Source organism: Chlorocebus sabaeus, chromosome 1 (genome assembly GCF_047675955.1).
Source record: "Chlorocebus sabaeus isolate Y175 chromosome 1, mChlSab1.0.hap1, whole genome shotgun sequence".
Lineage (NCBI taxonomy): Eukaryota > Metazoa > Chordata > Mammalia > Primates > Cercopithecidae > Chlorocebus > Chlorocebus sabaeus.
The window spans coordinates 114,780,517-114,805,731 of NC_132904.1; the positions used below are offsets into that span (position 1 = coordinate 114,780,517).

Consider the following 25,215-nt stretch of genomic DNA (forward strand, 5'->3'; position numbering starts at 1 on the left):
ATTCTTAGGTGCAAGAAGGCTGTGATGTGCCCCATGGAGAAAATATGTGTTAGCAGTATAGCTCATTCAGGCATGAGTTATAGTGCTGTTGGCTACGAGTTCAATGAATTAGTGGTCAGCTGATGAGATGTTATGACCAGAGCTACACAGGAACCTAACCCTGTATTTCCTCTAGGAACAATGGTTCTATAGTTCAATATTTGCTAAGTAAGTGTTCACAGTGACTTTACAGAATAACCACCATGAATGAGAATCAACTGTATTTATTAGTGTTATCTTTCAGCTCAGAAGGCCATCTGATTGCTTCCTGAAAACCTAATGGAGCAAACCTAATGGAATCCTATCCAATTTTGTCTCCCTTCATTCCCTATGAGTTGAATGTAAGCATTAATGGTACCTATCTGAGAGCAAAGCATATGGGCCTGATATAATGTCAAACTTAGGCCAGCCATGGTGGTGTACCTGCAGTTCCAGCTAGTTGGTAGGCTGAGGCAGGAGGATGGCTTGAGCCCAAGAGTAGGGGCCTATGAAATGCCACTGCACTCCAGCCTAGACAATACAGCAAGACCCTGTCTCTTAAAAAACAACAAAACAAAACTGAGGCTTCAAGCATGATGATCATAGTTAAAGGGTTTATAAGAAACAGTTCCTCTCCTATCTATGTGTTTATTGTGTATCTGTTAGGCTGATGGTATCGATTTTTTGTTTTGTTTAGACAGCAGTGTCTTGCCATGTTGCATGATCATGGCTCACTGCAGCCTTAACCCCCTGGGCTCAAGGGATCCTCCCGCCTCGGCCTCCCATGCCCAATTAATTATTTTTTGTAGAGACAGGGTCTCCCTATGTTGCCCAGGCTGGTCTTAAATTCTTGCGCTCAAATGATCCTCCCATCTTGGCCTCCCAAAGTGCTGGGATCACAGGCGTGAGCCAAAGCAACTGGCCTGGTGTAGCATTTTAATGTAATCTTCCCCTTCAAACAATTTCTGTCCCGTATCAGTATTTGGCTTCATTATCCATTCAGCTGCTCAAGCCAAAAAAAAGCGGGGAGTCATCCTTGATTTCTTTCCTTCCATCCCCCACGCTGGCTCAATCAGCAAGTTCTCTTGGTTCTATGTCTACTGGATATTTCTTTGTCGTCTCTCAGTCCTATCCTTCCCTTCTACACTCTGCTTTCTACTGCCAGATTCCCTGGCAAACTATTAACCTCTGCCAGTGGCAGGCACCAGCAGGGATGAGACAGTGGGAGAAGGAAGCAGCAGCCACTGCTCTAGTCACTGTAGTGGTGGCAGTACACACCTGTGGTGGTCAGCAGTGCCTGAGTGTGGCACCTCCTCGGCTACTGAAGACCTGGCCCCAGCCGAGCACCTCTGCTACCAGCGCCGGCAATGGCTACCACCCCTTTAACTTTTATGTTCCTCAGTACCCTCCATTCTCCCTTTTGCTCCTTCAGCCTCTACAACACTTTTGTAACCAATTTATCATATTATTACATATATTTTTTTGAGAAAGAGTTTTGCTCTGTTGCCTAGGCTGAAGTGCAGTGGCACGATCTTGGCTCACTGTAACCGCCACCTCCTGGGTTCAAGTGATTCTCCTGTCTCAGCCTCCTGGTAAGCTGAGGTTACAGGTGCCCACCACCACACCCAGCTAATTTTTTGTATTTTTAGTAGAGACAGGGTTTCACCATGTTGGCCAGGCCAGCCTTGAACTCCTGTCCTCAAGTGATCCACCCACCTCAGCCTCCCAAAGTGCTGGGATTACAGGCATGAGCCACTGCACCTGGCCAATTCCCCATATTAAACACCATTTTTTTTTTTTTTTTTTTTTGAGACGGAGTCTTGCTTTGTTTCCCAGGCTGGAGTGCAGTGCCACGATTTTGGCTCACTGCAACCTCCACCTCCCAGGTTCAAGTGATTCTTCTGCCTCAGTCTCCTGAGTAGTTGGGACTATACGCATGTGCCACCATGCCTGGCTAATTTTTGTATTATTAGTAGAGATGGGGTTTCACCATATTATTGGCCAGGCTGGTCTCGAACTCCTGACCACATGATCTGCCTGCCTCAGCCTCCCAAAGTTCTGGGATTACAGGCATGAGCCACCGTGCCTGGCTAAACACCCTTTGTTAGAAATAACTAGCATGGTTTCAGACTTCCTGACTGGAGCTTGGCTGACATAACTCCAAAATATTTCCTGAATCTGTCCATCTCTACTACTGCCACCCCAATCACCTCTCACCCAGATTACTGCAATAGCTACGCTCCCTGAGACTACAACCAGACAGGTCTGGAGCCAGACAGCCTCAGGGAGGCAGCATTAACTGAAGAGAGACCCTTAGAAAAATTAAATTCCAGCAGAAAAATGATTCCCCTCGACTGCCAATCTTGGAGGATTGGGGTTTCATTTTATTTCACAAAAATTGTTTGCTTTAACTACTCTTCATTTAATGCCCATTACTAAGCAAAGTTCCTGTGTCTCTGCCTTATGCTCAGTCAGCCTTTTCTCTTTCATATTAAATAGCAGAATAATCTGACAATATAATAGAGCATTTGATTTATAAAATTTTTACCCACTAACTTTACGAAGGAAAGAAAACAATTCCATCCCTCCCACAAAAAGGAAATCTTTTAAGCTTTCCTCCCAATCCAAGCTCCATGGGATCTCAGAAATTCCAATTCTTCTAACTCAAATCCCCACAGTGGTATAGATGCATTAACTCACCAGGGACAGCAATCTGAGGCAGGCAGGTTCATTAAACAAACATGTTCTGTGCCCTCTGGCAGAGAGGGCAGCAGGGCATGCACTGGCCCTGAGCCAAGCTGTGGCATAGGCAAGGACATCAAGTAGCTGACAACGATCTGTCCATTTCAGCTGGGGCAGAGGGGCCAGCTCGGCCTTGAAAGAGCAGTTTGGGAGCTGTCTCAGCTGAAGGTTAATGTCTCCATGTCTCCAGCTTGGGAGGTGGAGTTGGATGAAGGAGTGAATGCTTTCTTGCCTTCAGCGAGGGCTTTAAAATGCTGCAAGGAAAGAGGAGAGGGAACATTGAGTATTAGGGATATGCTAGTTGCTATATTTTAGCAAGAATTAATTTCTTTAAAATGACCCCCCTTTATTTCCTTCCTGCTTCCATTCATGAGGCCATTGGTTCTCCTGAAAGAATGAGTATCCTCTGCAGATCCTCAGCTAATTTCACCTAAGGCCCACATCTCTTACTTCCCCCCACCCTTTTTTTCTTCCACTTTCCCCTGGAAAACCCCATCCCTGCCTCCTTTGTTCTCCTAATTATGGGAAAGGGCAAAGGTAACTGGGCAGAGACATCCTACATCGCTATAGGATGCAATCACAGCAGGTTCAGAACAGTAGAAACTGTAGTGATCCTCTCTACAGCTTAAGTCAACCCCTGATGCTTGGCTCACCTGGGAGTTCTTGAATTCTGAGTAGAGGGAAAACAGCAGATGGAGGGACTGAATCCGACTCTTGTAGACAGGGATGTCTAGAATGGCTGAAATGAAGAAGAACTTCCAGGAACAGAACCAAACAAACTCTGGGAATCAGGGGCACTTCTGTTTAGGATAGCCAAACCCCTGGCAGATGGGATGTCACTATGACTTTGGGGGTTAAATACCCAGCAGGTAGTCACATAAGCCCAAACACCACCTTCGAGTGCTGCCAAAGAGCACAACAGGCTTAACGTGAAAGCTAAAACTCAAGATGCTATCTTCCCAGAGTAAACAAGCCTGTCCAAAAGCCTAGAGCGTCTCTAACCAGAGATGGGGACGAGGAAAGGAAGGAGGAACTCACCGCAGATCATGTCAATGTACTCTGCCAGGCTGCAATCAATCTCTGCTGTGGGCAGGCTTACCTGGAAGAGGCATGGGAAGGACCAAAGTCAAAAGGCTGGTGTCAGTGGTCCCAGAACCACTCTCTCTCTGAAGGAAAAGAGCTTCTAGCATAAGACACATGTTATGGGCTGAAATGTGTTCCCCTAAAATTCAGATATTGAGTTCCTAACTCCCTGTACTTCAGAATGTGACTATATTAGGAGATAACATCTTTAAAGAGATAATTAAGTTAAAACAAGGTCATTAGGGTGGGCCTTAATCCAACATGACTGGTGTCCCTATAGGAAGAGGAAATTAGGACAGAGACACATAACAAAGGGAAGACCATGTGAAGACACAGACAGAAGATGGCCAAGGAGAGACCCCTCAGAAGAAATCACCCTTGGTGGGGCATGGCGGCTTCACACCTGTAATACCAGCACTGTAGGAGGCTGAGGTGGGCAGATCGCCTGAGCCCAGGAGTTCGAGACCAGCTTGGGCAACATGGTGAAATTCCATCTCTACAAAAAAATTAGCCAGGTGTGGTGCTGAGTATCTGTAGTTCCAGCTATTTGGGAGGCTGGGGTGGGAGGATCGCTTGAGTCCAGCAGGTTGAGGCTGCAGTGAGCTGAGACTGAGCTACTGTACTCCAGCCTGGGCACAGAGTAACACCCCCCCCAAAAAAAAAAAGGAAGGAAGGAAGGGATGAAGGAATGAAGGACGAAAGGAAGGAAAGAAGGAGGGAGGGTGGGAGGGAGGAAAGGAAGGAAGGAAGGAAAATCAACCATGCCAACAAATTGATCTTAGACAGTATACTACTGGACTACTAGCCTCCAGAACTATGAAATAATACATTTCTGATGTCTAAGCCACTCAGTCTGTGGTACTTTGTTATGGCAGCCTAGCAAAATAATACAAAATGCTACTTTTTCCCCCCGATCAGTATGGAATTGGTCATACATTTTATAGGTAAAATACACTGCCATACTCTTTTCCTGTGGGAATCTGTGAAAAAGAAACTGATACCAAGTTATGGGCAAGTATTAACAGTGATATATGCATTACTTGGTGTTATAATGCCTAATGATCCCAGGACACTATATGAACAGAGAAAATGGGCATGACGTCTAACTCAGGTAACAGTCTCTGAATCTAAACAGAGAAACTAAAAAGTCACAGTGTGAACTTTTTAAACTACTGGTTTCTTAAAACTTCTTTTCTCTTTTTACAAAAAATGGAGTACATATAGTTCTGCAACTTGCTATGATTTGCTTTTTTCATTTAACAACATATCACTGTTATTTCTTCGTATTAGAGCAAAATAAGGTTAAATAATATTCCATTGCATAGTATTTCACTGAATGGCTGTACTGCAACCTAGCTATTCAATCCCCTAATCAGACACCTTTCCATCAACTACAACTTCAAAATGCTCAAGCGACTGTTTCCAAATTCTTTGCATTTACAATCAGTTCCTCATATATAAAAAAAAAAAATCTGTCTTCATAGAGCTTATATTTTACTAAGAAAGAACAAACTAAATAAATAAAGTCTATGGTACCTTAGAAGATAAGTGTTATCAAGAAGAACCAGGGACAGGGGGCAGGGAATGCTGGGGAGCTGGCACAGCAATTTAAACATGATGGCTAGGAAGGACCTGTTGGGCATCTTTGTTCAGTTTCCTTTTCTTTTTTGATACTTAAAAAAATTTTTTTTTGAGACAGAGTCTTGCTTTGTTGCCCAGACTGGGGTGCAGAGCCATGATCTCGGCTCTCTGCAACCTCCACCTCTCGGATTCAAGTGATTCTCCTGTCGCAGCCCCCTGAGTAGCTGGGATTACAGATGTACGCCACCACGCCCGGTTAAGTTTTTTGTGTTTTCAATAGAGACAGGATCTCACCATGTTGGCCAGGCTGGTCTCAAACTCCAGACCTCAGGTGATCCACCTGCCTCAGCCTCCCAAAGTGCTGGGATTACAGACATAAGCCACCGCGTCCAGCTCCTTTTACTTTTCTTTTTTTTTTGTAGAGAAGAGTCTCCTATTGTTGCCCAGGCTGGTCCTGAACTCTTGGCCTCAAGTGATCGTCCCACCTCAGCCCCCCAAAGTGCTGGGATTACAGGCTGGGATTACAGGTGTGAGTTACCATGCCTGGCCCAGTTTCCTTTTCTTATTAATATATAAGAGCTCTTTGCTTGGATAGTAATTTTTTCTATTATATACATACAATATTTCTTCTCAGACTGCCACTGTCTTTTAACTTTGTTTATGGTATCTATTCGTATGTAGAACCTTTCATTTCTATGAGTTTAAACTGTCACATTTTCTCCATCATGACTTTTTTTTTTTTTTTGGACAGAATTTTGCTCTGTCACGAGGCTAGAGTGCAGTGGCACGACTTCGGCTCACTGCAACCTCCACCTCACGGGTTCAAGCAATTCTCCTGGCTCAGCCTCCCGAGTAGCTGGGACTACAAGCATTCGCCACCACGCCTGGCTAATTTTTGTATTTTTAGTAGAGATGGGGTTTACCATGTTGGCCAGGATGGTCTCGATCTCTTGACCTCGTGATCCGCCCACCTCGGTCTCCCAAAGTGCTGGGATTACTGGAGTGAGCCACTGCGCCTGGCCTTTTTTTGTTGTTTTAATAGAGATGGATCTATGTTGCTCAGGCTGGTCTCAAACTCCTGGGCTCAAGCAATCCTCCTATCTTGGCCTCCTACACCATTACGACTTTTTCTTTTTTTTTGATATGGAGCCTCGCTCTATTACCCAGGCTGGAGTGCAGTGGTGCAATCTTGGCTCACTGCAACTTCCACGCCCCTCTCCACCCCCGGGTTCAAGTGGTTCTCCTGCCTCAGCCTCCCGAGTAGCTGGGATTACAGGTGCCCGCCACCACACCTGGCTAATTTTTGTATTTTTTTAGTAGAGACGGGGTTTCGCCATGTTGACCAGGCTGGTCCAAACTCGTGACCTCAGGTAATCCACCTGCCTTGGCCTTCCAAAGTGCTGGGATTACAAGTGTGAGCCAACACGTCTGGCCTAAGCCACCGCGCCCGGCCTCAATATGACTTTTAAGTTTCTTTTACACTGAGAAACACCTAACCATCCTAATAGAATTAAATTTCCCTAAGTTATAAGACACTTGAATTTTTTAAAAAGAGAGAATTAAATTTCTCCTATATTTTATTTATTTTTTCAGTCATGCTCCTTCTGTATTTCCTATATTTTATTACTTACATGGCTTTATTTTTACATTAACTCTTTTTTTCCCTTCTTTTATTTATTTATTTACTTTTTTTTTTTTTTTTTTTTTTGGAGACAGGGTTTCCTTATGTTGCCCAGGCTGGTCCTGGGCTCAAGCAATCTTCACACCTCAGCCTCCCAAAATGACAGAACTACAGGTATGAGCCACTGTGCCCGACCCACCTTAACTCTTTAATTCATCTGAAATTCACATACATATATGGTTGAGGCAGAAACCTAATTTAATTTTTTTTCGAATAGTCAATTGTCTCACTATACCCTCATTCTATCACCAATTATTTAAAAAACTATCTTTCTTGGCTGGGCGCGGCGGCACACGCCTATAATCCCAGCACTTTGGGAGGCGGAAGTGGGTGGATCATGAGGTCAGCAGTTCAAGACCAGCCTGGCCTACATGGTGAAACACTTCCTCTGCTAAAAATACAAAAATTAGCCAGGCACAGTGGCAGGCACCTGTAATCCCAGCTACTTGGGAGGCTGAGGCAGGAGAAGTGCTTGAACCTGCACGGGGGCGAAGGATGCAGTGAGCCGAGATCACACCACTGCACTCCAGCCTGGGCAGCAGAGTGAGACTGTGTCTAAAAAAAAAAAATCTTTCTTTCTTATATATCAAATTACAATATATACATGGGTTTCATGTGTTATCATTAAAAAGTTAATGAAATCTCAGCACTTTGGGAGGCCAAGGCAGGCAGATCACTTGAGCTCAGGAGTTCAAGACCAAGACCAGCCTGGTCAACATGGTGAAACCCTTTCTCTACTAAAAATACAAAAATTAGCATGGTGGCATGGTGGTGAGCACCTGTAATCCCAGCTACTAGAAAGGTTGAGGCAGGAGAATCACTTGAATTGGGAGGTGGAGGTTGCAGTGAGCTGAGATCATGCCACTGCACTCCAGCCTGGGCGACAGAGTGAGACTCCATCTCAAAAAAAAGAAAGTTAATGATCTCTGGGTGGAGTGGCTCGTGCCTGTAATCCCAGCACTTTGGGAGGCTGAGGCAGGAGGATTGCTTGAGAATAGGAGTTTGAGAACAGCCTGGGCAACAAAGCAAGACCTCATCTCTACCAAAAATTTAAAAACTGGCTGAATGTGGTGGTGCATGCCTGTGGTCCCAGTTGCTGGGAAGGCTGAGGTGGGAGGATCGCTAGAGCCTGGGAGGTAGAGGCTGCAGTGAGCCATGATCATGCCACTGCACTGCAGCCTGGGAAGTGCAAGACCCTGTCTCCAAAAAAAAAAAAAGAAAAAAAAAGATAAAAGTTGCCAATAGGCCGGGCACGGTGGCTCAAGCCAGCACTTTGGGAGGCCGAGACGGGCGGATCACGAGGTCAGGAGATCGAGACCATCCTGGCTAACACGGTGAAACCCCATCTCTACTAAAAAATACAAAAAACTAGCTGGGCGAGGTGGCAGGAGCCTGTAGTCCCAGCTACGCGGGAGGCTGAGGCAGGAGAATGGCGTAAACCCGGGAGGTGGAGCTTGCAGTGAGCTGAGATCCGGCCACTGCACTCCGGCCTGGGCGACAGAGCGAGACTCCGTCTCAAAAAAAAAAAAAAAAGAAAAAGTTGCCAATAATAATAATGAGGGAAGAGAAAAAACACTGGGCCCTAGAGCGAATACCGTATTATCTTACCTCCGGCTACCTTCCACTCACCTTGCCCAAAAGCTCTTCAAACTCTGGGGACCATTCCTGCATCAGTGTGTCAATGTCGGGCATGGGCCTAAAAGTATAAAGGTAAATATGAACAAGAAACATGAAATGATAACATCAGCAACCTCTGGATCAGCATATTCTAGGATGAAGGAGAGGTCTTCAATCTGGCACATCAGGAAGCCTTCAGGAGAACCTAGACTGGGCATACCAAAGTTACCCAGGCCTGGGGTTTGAAGGAGCTAGCTAAGTAATACTACAGAAATTACAATCTTTATGTCTACAATCTCAGCTAGCAGTTGCCAGGATCCACAGGACCTCAGGTTGATCAAATATGTTCCCAGCCTCTGGGCCTCTTCTCAGGAGCAATAGTTTACAGGTGGTGAAGGTTACTATGTGTTACTGTTGTAAAGAATGTGGTATTTCTTACCTGGTGTAGTGCACAGTCGCAGGGGGCTTAGAACGGTGTAATTCAGAGATGCTCTCAATCCACGTGTCAATGGCTTTGGGATTCTTTTCTGCATCTTCCAGGCTTTTTACTTTCATATGTTGCTAGGAAAATAAGGAGAAAGCCTAGCTGATGGCACTGAAGTAGCTCTCTTGTTTTTACAGTGTCCTCATTATATCCACTGTTGTTTCATATTCAGGCTTGCTGATGGCAGCCGCTGCCACATGAAACAGCGTCAAATAAAGGGGATAGGAAACCCTGATAAAATCTGCTGAAGCCAGGCCAGGCATGGCGGCTCACACTTGTAATCCTAGCACTTTGGCTGTCTGAGGTGGGAGGATCACTTGAGACTAGGAGTTCAAGACGAGCCTGGACAACATAGTGAGACCTTGTCTGTACTAAAAATTAAAAAATTAGCCAGACGTGGTGGTGTATGCGTGTGGTCTCCGTTACTTTAGAGGCTGAGATGGGAGGATTGCTTGAGCCCAGGCGTTTGAGGTTGCAGTGAGCTACGATTGTGCCACTACACTCCAGCCTGGGCAAGAGCGAGATCCTGTCTCAAAAAAAAAAAAAAAAAAGCCGGGCGCGGTGGCTCACGCCTGTAATCCCAGCACTTTGGGAGGCCAACGCGGGCGGATCACGAGGTCAGGAAATCGAGACCATAATGGCTAACATGGTGAAACCCCATCTCTACTAAAAATACAAAAAATTAGCCGGTCGTGGCGCTGCGCGCCTGTAGTCCCAGCTACTTGGAGGCTGAGGCAGGAGAATGGCATAAACCCTGGAGGCGGAGCCTGCAGTGAGCCAAGATCGCGCCACTGCACTTAAGCCTAGGCGACAAAGCGAGACTCCGTCTCAAAAAAAAAAAAAAAGTCAAGTGCAGTGGCTCACATCTGCAGTCCTAGCACTTTGGGAGGCTGTGGCAGGAGGATCACTTGAGATCAGCCTAGGCAACATAGGGAGAACTTTGCCTCTACAAAATAAAAATTGAAAAAAAAACAACAAAAAAAAACTAGCCAGGCATGGTGGCACACACCTGTGGTCTGTCCCAGCTACTTGGGAGGCTGAAGTAGCAGGATTGCTTGGGCACAGGAGATTGAGGCTACAGTGAGCCACAATCACACCACTGCACTCCAGCCTGGGTGACAGAGCGAGACCCTGTCTCAAAAAAAAAAATAATTTGCTGGAGCCATGGAAAGGGGACAGGTCAAAATGGCAGAACTGACCATAATGAAATACTATTTAGGCGGGGCTTGGTGGCTCATGCCTATAATCCCAGCACTTTGGGAGGCCGAGGTGGGTGGATCACCTGAGGTCGGGAGTTCGAGACCAGCCTGACCAACATGGAGAAACCCTGTCCCTACTAAAAATACAAAATTAGCTGGGCATGGTGGCGCATGTCTGTAATCCCAGCTATTCAAGGCAGGAGAATTGCTTGAACCCGGGAGGCGGAGGTTGTGGTGAACCAAGATTGCGCCACTGCACTCCAGCCTGGGCAACAAGAGTAAAACTGTCTCAAAAAAAAATAAAATTAAAAAATACCATTTCACACCTACTAGGATGGTTAGAATAAAAAATACAAACAAAAAGTATTGGTAAGGATGTAGAGAAACTGGAACTCTCATTCACTACTGGTGGGAATGTAAAATGGTACAACCACTTTGGAAAACAGTTTGGTAGTTCTTCAAATGGCTAAACATAGAGTTTCCATATGGCCCAGCAATTCTACTCCTATGTATATACCCAACAGAATAACAATATATACCCACACAAAAACTTGTATGCAAATATTCAAAGCACTATTATTAATAAGAGTGGAAAGAACTAGAGAATGAATAAAGAAAATCTGGCAAATCCACACAGTTTATATTATTCAGCCGTAATAAAGGAATAAAGTCATTACCAGGGTCTAGGAGGAAGTGGGAGAATGAGGAGTGAATATTAATGAGTATGAAGTTTCTTTTTGAGGTGAGGAAATATTCTAAATTAGGTAGTGGTGATGGCTATAAAACTGTGATTATATTAAAATAAGTTGTACAATTTAAATGACTAAACTTGCTGGTATATAAATTATATATAAATAAAGCTGTCATATAAAAAATAGGGCTGGCCAAAAGCGATTGCCATCTCTTTTGATAGGCAGTAAGTCAACTGTATGAGTGCCAGCAAAGCCTCCTCCGCTCTTGGCCCTCTCCAGCTGGGGCCTATACTAAGCTAGTATCTTACCGTGATGTTGTGCTGCTTAGAATTCTCTGTTAACCAGAGTGAGAGCACCGTAGGGTCTGACTGCTTTGTAGAAGGTTCATCCAATACCAACAGGCCAAGGTTGTCAGGCTTTCCATCAGGACGTGGGACCTGGTTAAGAAAAAGGTAAGAAAGCAGAAAGGAACATGTTTCCAGTAAGTTAAAGAGGAAGAACTCTTCTGGTTCATCATTATTACTAGTATTAAAAGCATGCTTATCCTGCTGTACTCAATACTATCCAGAAAAAAATATATGATCCATAGCAGCTTAAATAGAAACCTGTTGTCCTAGATAATTAGGAAGCAAATACATGACAAACAATGTACAATGAGATATTAAGTATTACTTAAGAGCAATGAGTATAAATTGGAGTTGAGAGCAAAGTTAAGAACTCCAATGAAATGAACATGACTAGCCAACGCTAGTCAAAGAAATTAGGGAAACTGTTAAGAGTAACAGGGGCATCAGAAGAAACACTTAAGGAGTCATTTTCAGTATGTACTGACTATACCTTTAAGAATGCATCAATATCCCCGACAGCTGGGATAAAATCAGGAATGAAAGGCTTCAGTTTGTGGTCCAGGTCAATCAACTGAGGTGTATACCTAGGAGATATTGCCAAGGGAAGGTGGAGACAGTCAGAGAAAATTACTTTACTATTCAGGCTAAAAAAAATCTACAGAGAATGGTCCTGTTTCAGACTAGAGGTAGGAAAGGTTTGGGGCAAGGTAGGGATAGTGGGGTATGGTGGGAGGTCCTAGTACTCACCTACTGATGTACTGGAAGAGTTCCTTAATCTCAGCAGAAACTGGCAAATGCTCATAATCTGCAGGGTCATAGGCCCTGGGAAAAGGAAAATAGTTTGTTCAAGGTGGCCAGAGAAGAGCAGAGGTGGCAGGGTCCTAGGTGCTGCTGTGTTACTGACTATAGGGACATGATCCTAAACCTAGCTTCTGCCTCTCCAATATCTGCCTTTCCTGGTGGCTTGCAAGGCAACTTTAAAGTTGATCATACTTAACTCTCAATTATCTCTGACTCTGAAGGACAGAGGTGCAGAAAATCCAAAATATAATATTTTTTTGATGTTAAAATGTAGCATAAATGGTTCACCCTTTTTTAATGAAAGGATGACAAGAAAAGGTACAACAAGAGATTTTAGGGCTGGGCATGGTGGCTCACACCTGTAATCCCAGCACTTTGGGAGGCCAAGGCGGGCGGGATCACCTGAGGTCAGGAGTTCAAGACCAGCCTGGCCAACATGGTTGAAATCCTATCTACTGAAAATACAAAAATTAGCCAGGTGTGGTTGCACACACCTGCAGTTCCAGCTCCTCAGGAGACTGAGGCAGGAGAATCGCTTGAACCTGAGAGGCAGAGGTTGCAGTGAGTCAAGATAATACCACTGCACTCCAGCCTGGATAACAGAGCAAGACTCTTGTCTCAAAAAAAAAAAAAAAAAGAGAGAGAGAGATTTAAGTATCTGACATGAAAATAGTTTGCACCAAGAAAAAAAGAAATTTTTATACAAGTGTTTTTAGCAGTGTTATTTTTTTTTAATTTAATTTATTTTTGAGACAGGGTCTCACTCTGTTGACCAGGTTGGAGTGCAGTAGCCCAATCATAGCTTATTGCAGTCTCAAACTCCTGGGCTCAAGTGATTCTCCTGCCTCAGCCTCCTGAGCAGCTGGGACTACAGGCACACACCAGCACGCTAGGCTAATTTTTAAAAAATTTTTGGGCAGCCAGGCACGGTGGCTCATGCTTGTAATCCCAGCACTTTGGGAGGCTTAAGTGGGCAGATCACGAGGTCAGGAGATTGAGACCATCCTGGCTATCGTGGTGAAACCCCGTCTCTACTAAAAATACAAAAAAATTAGCTAGACATGGTGGTGGTTGCCTGTAGTTCCAGCACTTGGGAGGCTGAGGCAGGAGAATGGCAGGAACCTGGGAGGTGGAGCTTGCCAAGATCACACCACTGCACTCCAGCCTGGGCGACAGAGCAAGACTCCATCTCAAAAAAAAAAAAAGAAAAAAATTTTGTAGAGACGAGGTCTTGCTATGTTGCCCAGGTTGGTCTTGAACTCCTGGCCTTAAGCAATCCTCCCACCTCAGCCTCCCAAAGTGCTGGGATTACAGGCTGGAGCCACCATGCCTGGCTACCACCTTTTAGATTTACTCAGCAAAATCTCATGTAATCCCCAAGCCCACAAATGTTTCAGATAGTACAAGTGATACTATAGGACTGGATGAGGTAGTGGAGTCAGAAAGGGAGGAAAACTCATTATTATGTTGGGTTTCTGAGACATCTGAAAATCCTAAATACAGGAGATCAAAAGAGATGCTGGAATTTCACTTCTAACTGACGTCCTCCCACTCCAGTGTTTTGAAGGAGGTATTCTGAAGAACACCCTTGGCTTGGGTGTTCTTTCCTCACCCTTCCAGAGGGGCTCCATGCTCTTCATCATCATCATCAGAATCAGAATCAGTTTCAGATGAATCATCATCATCATCATCGTCATCATCATTTTCACTAAAGCCCCGTTGAGGTGTCAACTGTGAGGTCTTCTTCTTCTCCTGAGATAGGGCACGACAGGCATAGAAAGCTTCAAGTAAAAAAATCAAACGTACCTATGCCCAGTTCTCTATTGCTCTAACCAATACCCCAACTACCTGGCACCTAATCACCAGAAAGAGAAGGGAGCACTTCCCAGAAGGGGCTTGAGAGCCTTCTTCTGCCCCTGCTCAGCTACAAATGGGGACTCCACTTGCTAGAACCATATTCCATTTCTCTACTTGAGGCTGGGGTATAAATTCCATCTAATTTTATCTACTGTACATATTACTTAGATCTTCAGGGCTCTGCATACACTTGAGACAGCTTCGACCCAAAAAGCTATGGACTTTCAAAGAAGAGGATGGCAACTCTAGTTATTTTGGAAGAAAATTGGGGAAGATGAAGTGGAAATAGAAACTTTAGGGGTCTTAATACTCACAAAGACCACAGAGAGGAAATCTAGTACTTAATTTGCAAGACTGCCCAGCGTAAGCTGCTTGAAACTATCAAAAGAAGAAAGTTTAAAATTAACCTTGTGCCCATCTAACCAGCAGTTCCAGAGACTATGGACTTTCCATTTTTGTTCAGTGATATTTCTCTTCATGGAGTATCTGACCTATCCGTATTTCCCTTCCCTTACCCCATAAATTACATACAATGACTACACATTCTCTCTCAAGATAAGCAGCTCTTCTGTCCTTGGCATTATAACCTACCTTTGTGTGCTTCTGGCTCTCTCTGTACCATCCCACCCTCTCAAGTCCATGAGAAGGGGTCTGGTGGCACTTGAGACTTTCAGGGGCAGGTGGAACAGGGTCCATGTCTTTGCCTCTGTGGCCTGGAGCCTGTGGCATGCCCTCCCTTAGGACCTGAAGGATGACCAATTGGCCCCCTTTAAAAGTAGGTTTTCAAAACTTGGTTTCTATATACCACATGTCTTATACTGAGGTTAACACGTTTGATTCCAGTTGTTTAAAATTAATTTGTTTTTATGGTAAAGCAGCTATTGGCACACAAAATTGTGACACGTTACAGGACACCAAAAACTGCTTTTGGTCACATTTTGCTCTAAGAATAACAAATTTATTATACGTAGATAAAAGTATACTCTAACTAAGCTGTAACATGCATGGCAGATAATGAAACACAGTTGCAGAATTTATTCAGTGACTATGCCTTATTAGTATATGATTGATAAGAACTCTAGAGCATTCTTTCTCAATTCAAGATTTGCCAAAATTATTCTTAGTTACATAGGAAGCAGTTTTGGCACAGAGAACTTTTAAGAATATTGTCAGCCTGGGGCGGTGGCTCACGCCTATAATCCCAGCACTTTGGGAGGCCAAAGCGGGTGGATCACGTGGTCAGGAGTTCGAGACCAGCCTGACCAACATGGTGAAACCCCGTCTCTACTAAAAATACGAAAATTAGCCAGGCGTGGTGGCACACGCCTGTAATCCCAGCTACTCAGGAGGCTGAGGCAGGACAATCACTTGAACCGGGGAGGTGAAGGTTGCAGTGAGCTGAGATCGTGCCACTACACTCCAGCTTGGGCAACAGAGCGAGATGACTCTGTATCAAAACAAAACAAAAAAACCCATTAAAATGCAGCCATCAGGCCAGGTGCAGTGGCTCACACCTGTAGTCCCAGCACTTTGGGAGGCCGAGGTGGGTGGAGCACCTAAGGTCAGGAGTTCAAGACCAACATGACCAACATGGTGAAACCCCATCTCTACTAAAAACAAAAAAATTAGCCAGGCGAGTTGGTGCAGGCCTGTGGTCCCAGCTATTCAGGAGGCTGAGGCATGAGAATCGCTTGAACCCAAGAGGCAGAGGTTGCAGTGAGCCAAGATCATTGCACTCCAGCCTGGGTGAAAGAGCAAGACTCCGTCTCAAAAAACAAAAAACAAACAAACAAACAAAAAAAAAACAGGCTGGGCACAGTGGCTCATGCCTGTAATCCCAGCACTTCGGGAGGCGGAGGCGGGTGAATTGCCTGAGGTCAGGAGTTCAAGACCAGCCTGACCAACATGGTGAAATCCTGTCTCTACTAAAAATACAAAAATGAGTCAGGCGTGGTGAACCTGTAATCCCAGCCACTCAGGAGGTTGAGGCAGGAGACACTTGAACCTGGGAAGCAGAGATTGCAGTGAACTGAGCAACAAGAGTGAAACTCCATCTCAAAACAAAACAAAACAAAACAAAAAAACATAACCTTTGGATAACGTGCTAAGGCTAAACATAAATGGTTGTTTTTTGGCTTTTTTTCGAGACACAGTTTCGCTCTTATCGCCCAGCCTGGAGTGCAGTGGCACGATCTTGGCACACAGAAACCCCCGCCTCCCGAGTTCAAGTGATTCTCCCGCCTCAGCCTCCCGAGTAGCTAGGATTACAGGCACCCATCACCACGCCCAGCTAATTTTTTGTATTTTTAGCACAGACAGGGTTTCGCCATGTTGGGCAGGCTGGTCTCAAAACTCCTGACCTCAGGTGATCCGCCCGCCTCGGCCTCCCAAAGTGCTGGGATTACAGGAGTGAGCCACCGCGCCCGGCCAACACAAATGGTTTTTAAGAAATCACATGTACAACTCTAAGGTCCTACATGTTTCTAGAGAGATGGGCATCTTGCCATCTTTCTTACAGAAGCAGGGTGGTTCTCTAGGTTCACAGAATAACAGCAGCCAATATCTGAGTCTTAAGACCTCAAAATTAAAATCTCTTTCACAAAATACTGACAGTATCACAAATATTGATAATGAAAAAATGCCTAGACTAATAATTTCAAACTCGCTTTAGCATAAAATTACCTGAACTGCTTCCTAAAAAATATAAATTCCCAGGCTTTTACTTTTGAGATTCTGGGGTGGGACCAGGAATCTGTATATTTTATTTATTATTATTTTTTTTTTTTTGAGACAGAGTTTCGCTCTTGTTGTGCAGGCTGGAGTGCAATAGCACGATCTCGGCTTACCACAACCTCCACCTCCTGGGTTCAAGTGATTATACTGCCTCAGCCTCTGAAGCAGCTGGGATTACAGGCATGCGCCACCATGTCTGGCTAATTTTGTATTTTTAGTAGAGACAGGGTTTCTCCACGTTGGTCAGACTGGTCTCGAACTCCCGACCTCAGGTGATCCACCTGCCTCCGCCTCCCAAAGTGCTGGGATTACATGTGTGAGCCACTACACCCAGCTGGGAATCTGTATATTTAAAAATAAGTATCAAAGTTGAGTCTTATGATCAAGAAAGTTTGTGAAACACTGGCCTACATTACATGAAATTCCTCACCAAAGTCAATTGTAATCGTAGGCTTTATTCCTGAAGAAAGGTCAAAATCTCAAGGTTCTTTGTAACTGATTTTCCTCCATGAGCTCAAAGGTCCCTAACCACTGAAGGTGAGTGTTCAAGAAATGTTTAGCATTAAACTGGTGTAATCTCTAACTACTAAAAACCCAAAGCAGAAATTCTACAAGAAGCTGTATTACTATACCTCGTTATTTTCCTCTTCATACTCATCACTGCTGTTATCAGCCATAGCCTTGTTAGGAAGATGGGCAGAATGAGGAAGTCCTTAGAAAAAAAAAGTTTTTCCTTTAGATTATTGTTAAAATGATTTTTAAAGACAAATATTTTTTAGTTTGTAACATTTTATGCTCTAACCATTTTATAAAACAAGGTTTATTGGAACATCTAGCTAAAAAGGAGACTGAATTCTAGTCATGGCTCTGCCAATTCAATTCAAGATATATTTACTAAATATTACTATGCTTAAGGCATTGGGTTAGACATTATACTAATCAAATTATCGGCCATTACATAAAAAATATAAACTCTGGCCAGAGGCAGTGGCTTACGCCTATAATCCCAACACTTTGGGAAGGGGAGGCAGGAGGATCACTTGAGCCCAAGAGTTTGAGCCTAGCCTGAAAAATATGGCAAGATCACATCTACAAAAAAAGAAGAAAAAAAAATTAGCTGGGTGTGATGGTGTGCGCTGTGGTCCCAGTTACTCGGGAGGCTAAAGCAGGAGGTCTGCTTAAACCCAGGAGTTTCAGGAGCTTGAGGCTGCAGTAAGCAGCGTTCAGTGTTCACGCCACTGCACTCCAGCCCAGGCAACAGAGTGAGAGCCTGTCTCAAAAAAAAAAAAAGACAAAGAAAAAAATATACACTCTGCCCTTAGTTTACACTAGTAAAGCACAGAGTGCTGAATTTATACTAAGAGTGTGTGTTTGAAGACAAACTACTTAAAATGATTTTGCCTTTCCACCCCCTAGCACTGCTGTGCCTGCAGGTCTCTGTCGAGCCGTGGACGCGGGTCTCTGTTCCGCAGGATGGGGTTTATTAAAGTTGTTAAGAATAAGGCCTACTTTAAGAGATATCAAGTGAAATTTAGAAGACGAGTGGGTAAAACTGATTACTATCCTCAGAAACACTTGGTGATACAGGATAAAAATAAATACAACACACCCAAATACAGGATGATAGTTCGTATAACAAACAGAGATATCATTTGTCAGACTGCTTATGCCCATATAGAGGGGGATATAGTCTGTGCAGCATATGCACAAAAACTGCCAAAATATGGTGTGAAGGTTGGCCTGACAAATTATGCTGCAGCGTATTGTACTGGCCTGCTGCTGGCCCACAGGCTTCTCAACAGGTTTGGCATGAACAAGATCTATGAAGGCCAAGTGGAGGAGACTGCCAATGAATACAGTGTGGAAAGCATTGATGGTCAGCCAGGTGCCTTTACCTGCTATTTGGATGCAGGCCTTGCCACAACTATCACTGGGAATAAAGTTTTTGGCGCCCTGAAGGGAGCTGTGGATACAGGCTTGTCTATCCCTCACAGTACCAAATGATTCCCTGGTTATGATTCTGAAAGCAAGGAATTTAATGCAGAAGTACACCAGAAGCACATCATGGGACAGAATGTTGCAGATTATATGCGCTACTTAATGGAAGAAGATGATGATGCTTACAAGAACCAGTTCTCTCAATACAAAAAGAACAGCGTAACACCAGACATGATGGAGGAGATGTATAAGAAAGCTCATGGTGCTATACAAGAGAATCCAGTCTATGAAAATAACCCAAGGAAGAAGTTAAAAAGCAGAGGTGGAACTGTCCCAAAATGTCCATTGCTCAGAAAAAACATCAGGTAGCTCAAAAGAAGGCCAGCTTCCTCAGAGCTCAGGAGCGGGCTGCTGAGAGTGAAATCAAACAATTTTCTTTTTTTTTTTTTTTTTTGAGACGGAGTCTCGCTCTGCCGCCCAGGCTGGAGTGCAGTGGCCGGATCTCAGCTCACTGCAAGCTCCGCCTCCCTGGTTCACGCCATTCTCCTGCCTCAGCCTCCCGAGTAGCTGGGACTACAGGCGCCCGCCACCTCGCCCGGCTAATTTTTCGCATTTTTTAGTAGAGACGGGGTTTCACCGTGTTAGCCAGGATGATCTGGATCTCCTGACCTCGTGATCCGCCCGTCTCGGCCTCCCAAAGTGCTGGGATTACAGGCTTGAGCCGCCGCGCCCGGCCAACAATTTTCTGTAAAGATTTTTCAGATAAAGACAATAAACTTATGGACAGAAAAAAAAAAAGATTTAACCTCTTTCAGTCTCAGTATTCCCACCTCTAAATGGGTCACTAATATTTCTCACCCTGGCCTCTTATAAGGATCAAATGAAAAAATTTATGTGCAAGGAACTGACCCAGGGCCTGGCAAATAATAGTCACAAGTTTGAACCTGAATCAGTAAGCAAAGATAAGAGCAACTTTTAAATACTCTGAACAATTAAAAGTATAATTAATGCCAGGCGTGGTGGCTCACACCTGTAATCCTGGCACTCTAAGAGGTGGAGGCAGGCAGATTGTTTGAGCCTAGGAGTTCAAGACCAGCCTGGGCAACATGGCGAAACCCTGTCTCTACAAAAAATAGAAAAATTAGGCCAGGCACGGTGGCTCATGCCTGTAATCCCAGCACTTCGGGAGGCTGAGGCGGGTGGATCACCTGAGGTCAGGAGTTCCGAGACCAGCCTGGCCAACAGGGTGAAATCCCGTCTCTACTAAAAATACAAAAAAAATTAGCCGGGCATGGTGGCACACTCCTATAATCTCAGCTACTCAGGATGCTGAGGCAGGAGAATTGCTTGAACCTGGGAGGTGGAGGTTGCAGTGAGCCGAGATCACGCCACTGCACTCCAGCCTAGGTGACAGAGCAAGACTCCATCTCAAAAAAAAAAAAAAATTAGCTGGACATGGGGGCATGGGCTGGTAGTCCCAACTACTGGGGGGTCTGAGACAGGAGGGCTGCATGAGCCCAGGAGGTCGAGGCTGCAGTGAGCCGTGATCGTGCTACTGCACTCCAGCCTGGGTGACAGAGCAAAACTCTGTCTCTATAAATAAAAAATTAAATTAAAATAAAAGTATAGGCCGGGCGCGGTGGCTCACACCTGTAATCCCAGCACTTTGGGAGGCCAAGGCGGGTGGATCACGAGGTCAGGAGATCGAGACCATCCTGGCTAACATGGTGAAACCCCGTCTCTACTAAAAATACAAAAAATTAGCTGGGTGTGGTGGTGGGTGCCTGTAGTCCCAGCTACTCGGGAGGTTAAGGCAGGAGAATGGCGTGAACCTGGGAGGCGGAGCTTGCAGTGAGCCGAGATGGTGCCACTGCACTCCAGCCTGGGCGACAGAGCGAGACTCTGACTCAAAAAATAAATAAATAAATAAATAAATAAAAGTGTAATTAGATGTAAGGCATTAACTGGAATGAAAACATGATAAATGATTTCTATATCAAAGAAATGCAAATTAAACACTATTTTTTTTGTTTACTAAATTAGCCCAAACTAAAAACAAATTATAGTATCTGCAGCTGTCAAGAGCACAAACATGCTCAGGCACAAAAACCTAGGTGGCTAGGTCCCAAAGAATTGAAAACAGGGACTCAAATGGACACTTGTACACCTCTGTTCATAGTAGTGCTATTCACAATAGCCAAAACATGAAAACAACCTGAGTGTCCATTAACAGATGAATGAATTAAAAAAATGTGGCATAGGCCAGGCGCGGTGGCTCACGCCTGTAATCTCAGCACTTTGGGAGGCCGAGGCAGGTGGATCACAAGGTCAGGAGATCAAGACCATCCTGGCCAATGTGGTAAAACCCCATTTCTACTAAAAATACAAAAAAATTAGCTGGGTGTGGTGGCGTGCACCTGTAGTCCCAGCTACTCAGGAGGCTGAGGCAGGAGAATTGCTTGAACCTGGGAGATGGAGGTTGCAGTGAGCCGAGATCATGCCACTGCACTCCAGCCTGGGTGACAGAGCGAGACTCAGTCTCAAAAAAAGAAAAAAAAAAAACTTGCATATACATGCAATGGAGTATTAGCTTTAAAAAAGAAAGTCTACATTCTATACAGGTGAACCTTAAAAACATCACAGTAAGTGAAGTAAGTCAGCCACAAAAGGATAAATACAGCATGACTTCACTTATGTGGTTCCCAGAACAAGCAAACTCATAGAGACAGTAGAATAATGGTTACCAGGGAAGAGTGGAAGCAAGCAATCAGGAGCTACTGTTTAAAGGGTACGGAGTTTCTGTTCGGGATGATCTGGAAATAGTGGTGATGGTCATACAACATTGTGAACGTACTTAATGTTATTTAATTGCACACTTAAAAATTGTTAAAATGGCAAATTTTATGTTATGTATATTTTACCACAATAAACAAACAGAAACCCTGGATGTCATCCTTGATTCCTAACTCGAGTCAAATCCAATCCATCAGCAAGTCTTAGTGATTCTACGAAAATCTGTTTTGTACCATATTTGCCTCTTTTCTTTATTCTCAACTTCCTCACCAGAGGTCAAGCCACTATCATCTCAACTCAGCCATCGCAACAGTCCATTCCACATATGACAGCAACACAGCCTCCAAAGCTCTGCTTATTATGCTTCCTGCCCTACCTCTCTGATCTGACCATATCATACAGTAGAGTCCCCTCTACCGTAAACTGGTCTCTTTCAGGTCCTCAAACTAAGCCAAGTTCTTTCAGGCTTCAAGGTTTTTCACATCTGACATACTGTTTCCTCTTCCTGGTCTACTTTTCCTCAGTGTCTGGATCCCTGTCATCTACCAGTCTTACATGTCACCCCTTTAGATCTTCCCTGACCACCCTATCAAAAGTGGGTCTCTGGCCGGAAGTTGTGGCTCACGCCTGTAATCCCAGCACTTTGGGATGCTGAGGCAGGCAGATCGGTTGGGGTCAGGAGTTCAAGACCAGCCTGGTCAACATGGTGAAATCCTGTCTCTACTAAAAATACAAAAGTTAGCTAGGTGTGGTAATCTCAGCTACTCGGGAAGCTGAGGAAGGAGAATCGCTTGAACCCAGGAGGCGGAGGTTGCAGTGAGCCAAGATTGCACCACCGCACTCCAGCCTGGGTGACAGAGTGAGACTCCGTCTCAAAAAAATAAAAATAAAAATAAGTAGGTTTCCTTCCTCACTGTTATTCTCCTTAACAGAAACAATCTGCCTCCATCGGTGTGCACTTACCACATTTGGAATGTGTGTACTCATTTGTCATCTGCCTCCCATGATTACAAGCATCGGGATGGCAAGGACATTGTGTCATTTAACACTATTTACCCAAGTGCCAGGCATAAGGCTGGCACACAGTAGGCATTTTTAAATGCTTGTTGGCCGGGCACGATGGCTCACACCTGTAATCCCAGCACTTCGGGAGGCCAAAGTGGAAGGACTGCTTGAAGCTAGGAGTTCAAGATCAGCCTTGGTAACATAGCGAGACCTCGTCTCTATAAAATTAAGAAAAAAAAAGTTTGTTGAATACATAAATAGTATTCAGCCCGTTAAAAACATTCCACTGTGATTTTGGTTGGGGTTGCAGTCTAAGGGGAGGTTATGAAGCATCTTCAAAGCTGGGGAAAACATGTTAAAAAAAAACAGTACAGTGAATTCCTGGCAGATAGTGAGCAAAGCAGTAATATGAAGTAAATGGTGACAGGGCTGCATTGGGGGAAGATCCTGTAATTTGGAAGGCTATGATTTCTCCCCCTTAACTAGTTAGAAAACAAACAATGGCAAGTGAAGTAAATTGACTCTGAAAGTCAACATTTGCTATTATAAAACAGGAACTTCTTGAAGACAACTGTGAATCCATCCTGCTCTTTGAGTACCATTTCTCTTCTTTCCTCTCTTACCTTGGTATCTTGGGGTTGGAGTATAAATACTTGCAACCTCTTCAGAGTCGTTAATCTCTAGACGTTCATCATATGTCTGGTTTTCAATAACCTTGGTCTAAGCAAAAGGAGACATGATTACATAGTTCCTATCATGGGACATCAAGCACTCTGCCAGGAGGTATATTCCAAACCAGCATTGGCTCCTCTTCCTTACTCAAGAAACTAGTTTTTCATAAAACCGTCACCCCATCCAAACTTTCCTTAAGGTTTCCTGGCCCTCGGTCAAGCAGTTAAGTCATTCTGTTGCAGCCCTTATTTAGGAACTGCTGGCAGGCTGGCTGAGGAACGAGGGAATCGTGGAGGGAAAGAAAGCCAACTTCTGCAGCTTCCCAAAGCTGTACCATCACGCGCGAGGGCAGAACACTATTCGTCGTATGTGGATGGCCAAGGCTGTTGAGGTTTCTCAGGGGAGGCTGTAGAGGTTCTAGAAAGAGTTCTGTCTCTGGAGCCACCTCTAGGTTGGGGTGGGGTGGGGTGAGACGGGGTGGGGTGGGAGGGTCCCGGAAGAGAAGGGAAACTCCAATCTCTCGGTCCCATCCAATAATCAGAAAAGTATCACCTCCAGTTTCACCCTTATCTTGCAGATAGGATCCCACCTAAGTTTCTTGGTGAATAAAGGAAGCAGGACGGTTAGTGGTGAGGTGACGAAGGAACAGTTACCACGGAGATGGGAAGAGGTAACCGGGAATGGGGTAAAGGGGAGTCCTCTTAAGCCTCTCTAGAAAAACAGTTCCCTTTTTGCTGGGGTGAGTACTAATTACCTGTAGCCCTTCTGAATCCGTCTCCTCTATAATGGAAAGAACCCCAGCCTAGGGCTGGGGTCTCACTCCAGTCTCAAAGCCAAGCCACTTTACCATTCCACGCCAAGCAACCAGCCTGTTGTCAGTCGCTAGGCAAAAAGATAAATTTTAAAATTCGCGAGACTTGCTTCCACTCTCGTGAGACCTCCTGCACGTTACGCCTCACCCGCGAAGGCTCTCTGCGCAGGAAGAAGATCAAGGGGCCACGGATAAAGCCTCTCTGGGCGGCCAAGTCGCCTGTTTGTCTATGGTTTCAGTAAATGCGTCAGTTACGGCATCTAGCGGCTGCGGGTGGCAACGCCGGTTGATAAATTTCGGGCTGGTATAGAGTTAGCCCTCCAATCTGGAAACAGGGTGTGCGTTTGTTCCCCTAGGACAACAATCTCTGGGGTTGCAGTTCCTTCCAGATCAGTCTTACAGGAATGTAGACACACTCTCCAGGGGAAATTCCGCAGCACTCTGTACGTCCTTTTCTAGCACTATATTACATTGTAGTCTTTCCCCTCCACAGGGTGCAGTGGCATGGGACATACTTACAGTAATAAATTATTCCTTGTGTATCTGAGGTTCAAAGTTTACTCTGTGTCCTGTCTTTCTTATTTGCTAAAGAAGACTGTGAACTTATTTAAAGCAGGATCTGTGTCTAATTAATTTTTAAACTTTGTAACACCAGTACATTGCAGAAATTAGACACTAACAATGCTCATCGGGTGGATGAATCGAGGAATGAGTGAATGGAGACGTAAGGAACAAATATTTTCAAACTGTGGACATAATTAATTTGGGAAGTCAGGGAGAGAGAAACATAAAATATTGGAGGCCGGGTGTGGTGGCTCATGCCTGTAATCCCAGCGCTTCAGGAGGCAGAGGCGGGAGGATTGCTTGAGTTCAGGAGTTTGAGACCAGCTAGAGCAACATAGCAAGAACTGCCCCCTCTATTCTATTAAAAATAAAAATTAAAAATTAAAAAAAATTAGCCAGGTGTGGTGGCACACGCCTGTAGTGCTAGCCACTCGGGAGGCTGAAGCAGGAGGATTGCTTGAGCCAGGGAGGCAGAGGTTGCAGTGAACCGAGATTGGACCATTGCATTCACTCCAGCCTGGGCAACAGATCGAGACCCCATCTCAAATATAAATGATGAATCATAATAATAATTTTTTGGCCGGGCACAGTGGCTCA

The 25,215-nt window shown here is 44.7% G+C and overlaps 1 protein-coding gene and 1 pseudogene across 2 annotated transcripts; one reads left to right on the forward strand and one right to left on the reverse strand.

Moving 5' to 3' along the window:
• Positions 1 to 247: 247 nt before the first annotated feature.
• Positions 248 to 24,206, reverse strand: IFT46 (intraflagellar transport 46). 2 transcript variants are annotated; one of them, XM_008021074.3, is made up of 13 exons: positions 23,998 to 24,206; positions 23,195 to 23,291; positions 17,468 to 17,547; positions 14,694 to 14,846; positions 13,858 to 13,997; positions 12,192 to 12,266; positions 11,935 to 12,028; positions 11,406 to 11,534; positions 9,162 to 9,283; positions 8,735 to 8,801; positions 3,799 to 3,859; positions 3,414 to 3,499; positions 248 to 3,014 (listed from the first exon to the last, which is right to left on the reverse strand). In XM_008021074.3, exons 3-13 carry the CDS (start codon positions 17,510 to 17,512, stop codon positions 2,919 to 2,921), a joined length of 1,068 nt encoding a protein of 355 aa, XP_008019265.1. In that variant the 5' UTR covers positions 17,513 to 17,547; positions 23,195 to 23,291; positions 23,998 to 24,206; the 3' UTR covers positions 248 to 2,918. The 2 variants fall into 2 exon arrangements, with proteins under 2 accessions (XP_008019265.1, XP_008019267.1); XM_008021076.3 differs by lacking the exon at positions 14,694 to 14,846 and having other exon boundaries at positions 23,998 to 24,202.
• LOC103248598 (large ribosomal subunit protein uL18-like) lies at positions 17,554 to 19,755 on the forward strand (annotated as a pseudogene).
• Positions 24,207 to 25,215: the final 1,009 nt, after the last annotated feature.

Excerpts from the sequence above, each read along its gene's own strand:
- IFT46 (XM_008021074.3), bottom strand. The coding sequence starts at position 17,512 with ATGGCTGATAACAGCAGTGATGAGTATGAAGAGGAAAATAACGAG. Across the intron at positions 13,998-14,693 it reads AGAGCCAGAAGCACACAAAG|GAGAAGAAGAAGACCTCACA; the intron begins GTAGGTTATAAT and ends GCCCTATCTCAG. Across the intron at positions 9,284-11,405 it reads CTAAGCAGCACAACATCACG|CAACATATGAAAGTAAAAAG; the intron begins GTAAGATACTAG and ends TTATTTTCCTAG.